The sequence below is a fragment of the Chenopodium album genome, chromosome 1 (genome assembly GCF_948465745.1).
Source record: "Chenopodium album chromosome 1, dcCheAlbu1.1, whole genome shotgun sequence".
Classification (NCBI taxonomy): Eukaryota; Viridiplantae; Streptophyta; class Magnoliopsida; order Caryophyllales; family Amaranthaceae; genus Chenopodium; species Chenopodium album.
In genome coordinates, this window is record NC_137834.1 from 2,670,507 (window position 1) to 2,673,186 (window position 2,680).

Below are 2,680 nucleotides of genomic sequence, written 5' to 3' on the forward strand. Positions count from 1 at the left end.
GGATAAAAGAAAAAAAAAAAAAAAAGGAAGATAACCTAAGACTGATTTCATGTGGCCCTGGATCATGGCCCATAAATACTTGGGCCACTCTTTGCTAAATGCGTAGCAATTCCTAGAACTAAGCAGGTTATGTTTAATCAATGCGTTCTGAATCCCTATGGACCAACAACTTACCAAGTACAGGGAAGGCCCAAAGATATTCACCCATATCATATATTCTTTTTGAAGAACACCCATATCATATATTCTATATCAATGTTTAAGCTGATTAAGAAAAAGGACTCATCGTACGCAGCCTACAAGTCTAATAACAATTAACTATGAAACCTGCATATAAGAATATACATAGGAAAAACCCAAAATAACATAAATTCTGCAAGGATTTTATTTTAGAATGCGTCTCACAAACAATAAGGAGATTGTTACAACAAATGAGATGTAAAAGATCTATACAAGGGACCAGAAAGACAATTTGGTACAACTCGTACAAGTACAAGGCTGTACAACCATAAGACTCATTATAGACCAAGTAGGTAAGGTTAAAACCTCCAAGCTGGTGATAAAAGTACAGTATACCTGACTGCTAGAGCTTAAATAGCTTATTCAACTTTGAGTCTAATACCAAGAAGAACAACATGACCTGAATCCCTGAGCTGATCAAAGCTTTGAGAAACCTGGCTTTCTTTTCTGGAAAAAGGCAGAGGTTGCCTCTTTTAGGTCATCAGATAGAAGCATTGCAGCATTCCACGTAGCTACATAGTCCAACCCTTGGTCTAAACTGAAGTCCTTACTTTTTAGTAACACTGCCTTAGTACCAGTGATAGCTAGAGGAGATCTTGCTGCAATTTCTGCGAAACATAGAATATGATATTAGAACTGCACACGAAGCATTTTATTGGAAACAAGTCCTTTGGCAACTAGATGACTAGAGTGCATTTAATTGAACTATATCAACCGACCTTGCTACTTCCTAGTTTCTACCATCGACAACAAAATTCATAGTCCGTACACAAGATCACTAACATTTCCTTGATTCTCTTACTAAAAACCTTTTACCATTCAACAAGCCTAGTAATAACATACAACTACTGAAAATCAGCCGTGAACAAGAACGGTTACACGAAAACAAGAATACCTATACTCTCAACTCTCAAAACAATATCTGAAAGCACAACAAGCCATTCAAACACCTTTCCAAATTGATTTCCCGAGCAATCAGAGAATTAAAAGGGAATAACACATAATAAGCATCAAAACCCACAAAAAGTGGACTAATGAGTGCCATGTAGTGCAGTGCTTAAACCAGTAATCCTGCATTGCTTAGTGCCTTAGTCCCATGAAGTGATTGTTAATTTGGTACAGGCTTATTACTCAAGAATGGACCTTTATTCTAAACATCGCAAGATTCTTGCTAAACATAACCTTAATAATAAAAATCAAAAGCAATGTTCACATAACCTTACATTAAAGTCAATCATTCAAACAATTCATCCCAATATATAGCTATACAATACTGAATAAATATGGCACCTTTCTCTATCGTTGCACGTAACCTGTAACGGAGGTAGTACCTAAAGCAAGAACTAAAAAAACCAAGACAAAAATCAACATACCCTCAGCAATGCGCGCCACAAAACCATCCAAATCATTTTTAGAACCGAAAACCCGAGTAACCAGACCCATTTCTTTAGCCTCAGAACCCGAAAACCGCCTCGCTGTCAAAGCCAATTCCATTGCATTTCCAAATCCAACAATCCCAGGTAATCTCTGAAGAGTCCCTAAATCAGCAGTAATTGCCAAATCAACCTCCTTAACAGAGAAGAAAGCATCCTCAGTACAATACCTAATATCACAGGCTGTAATAATATCAATTCCACCTCCAATACAAGCTCCATGAATACCGGCAATCACCGGTTTCCGGCATTCTTCCAAAGCGGTAACCGCCGCTTGCAGGTACTTAATCTCTCTCCTAAAGCGCTCGTTGGTGCGGGCGCGATCAGCCGATTGGGTGATGGAGGTGAGGGTTTTGATGTCGATGCCGGAGCAGAAGTGATCTCCGGCGCCGGCGAGGATGATTGCGCTGACGTTAGGGTTTTGATCGAGGGATTTTAGGGCTTTTGGGAATTCGTCGAAGAAGTCTCTTGATAGGGCGTTTCGATGGGATGGACGATTGAGGTAAAGGTAGAAGACGGAGGAATTTGGTTTGATTGGGTTGACTTTTAGGGTTTTGTATTCCGCCATTGTTGATGATTCAAGCGAACACGAAGCTCGGAGTGAGAAAAGGGGAGTACAAGGTTAGGCAAACTTTGGTCAGTAGGAAAGCCCCACCTTGATAAACGTGGTAATAGTGTACGGAGTATAATACAAAAATGACTAGTTAGTCCTATCAAATTTCAAATCGAAACCGTTTAATTGCCCAAAAGGAACCGATCCAAATGAGAACCGAATTGATTAAAAACGTTTTTTTGAAATGAAAACCGACTCGAACCGTATGTTAATGAACCCGAAACCGAACCGATCCGAGTAACGTTACACCCCTTACACCGTATAAAAACCAATCCCGTTTATGAGCCGAACTAGTTCTAAATCGAATTGAAATCAAATTGAACCGAAAAAGAACCGAATTGTTTCTAACCCGAAACTGCTTGCAACCTAAAATCGTTTGAACCGGGATAAAAAC

General features: G+C 39.3%; 1 protein-coding gene across 1 annotated transcript; it reads right to left on the reverse strand.

The window, feature by feature from the left end:
• Positions 1-346: 346 nt before the first annotated feature.
• LOC145639956 (delta(3,5)-Delta(2,4)-dienoyl-CoA isomerase, peroxisomal-like) lies at positions 347-2,321 on the reverse strand. The gene is made up of 2 exons (XM_081691275.1): positions 1,614-2,321; positions 347-848 (listed from the first exon to the last, which is right to left on the reverse strand). Exons 1-2 carry the CDS (start codon positions 2,239-2,241, stop codon positions 658-660), a joined length of 819 nt encoding a protein of 272 aa, XP_081547401.1. The 5' UTR covers positions 2,242-2,321; the 3' UTR covers positions 347-657.
• Between the last annotated feature and the right edge of the window lie 359 nt (positions 2,322-2,680).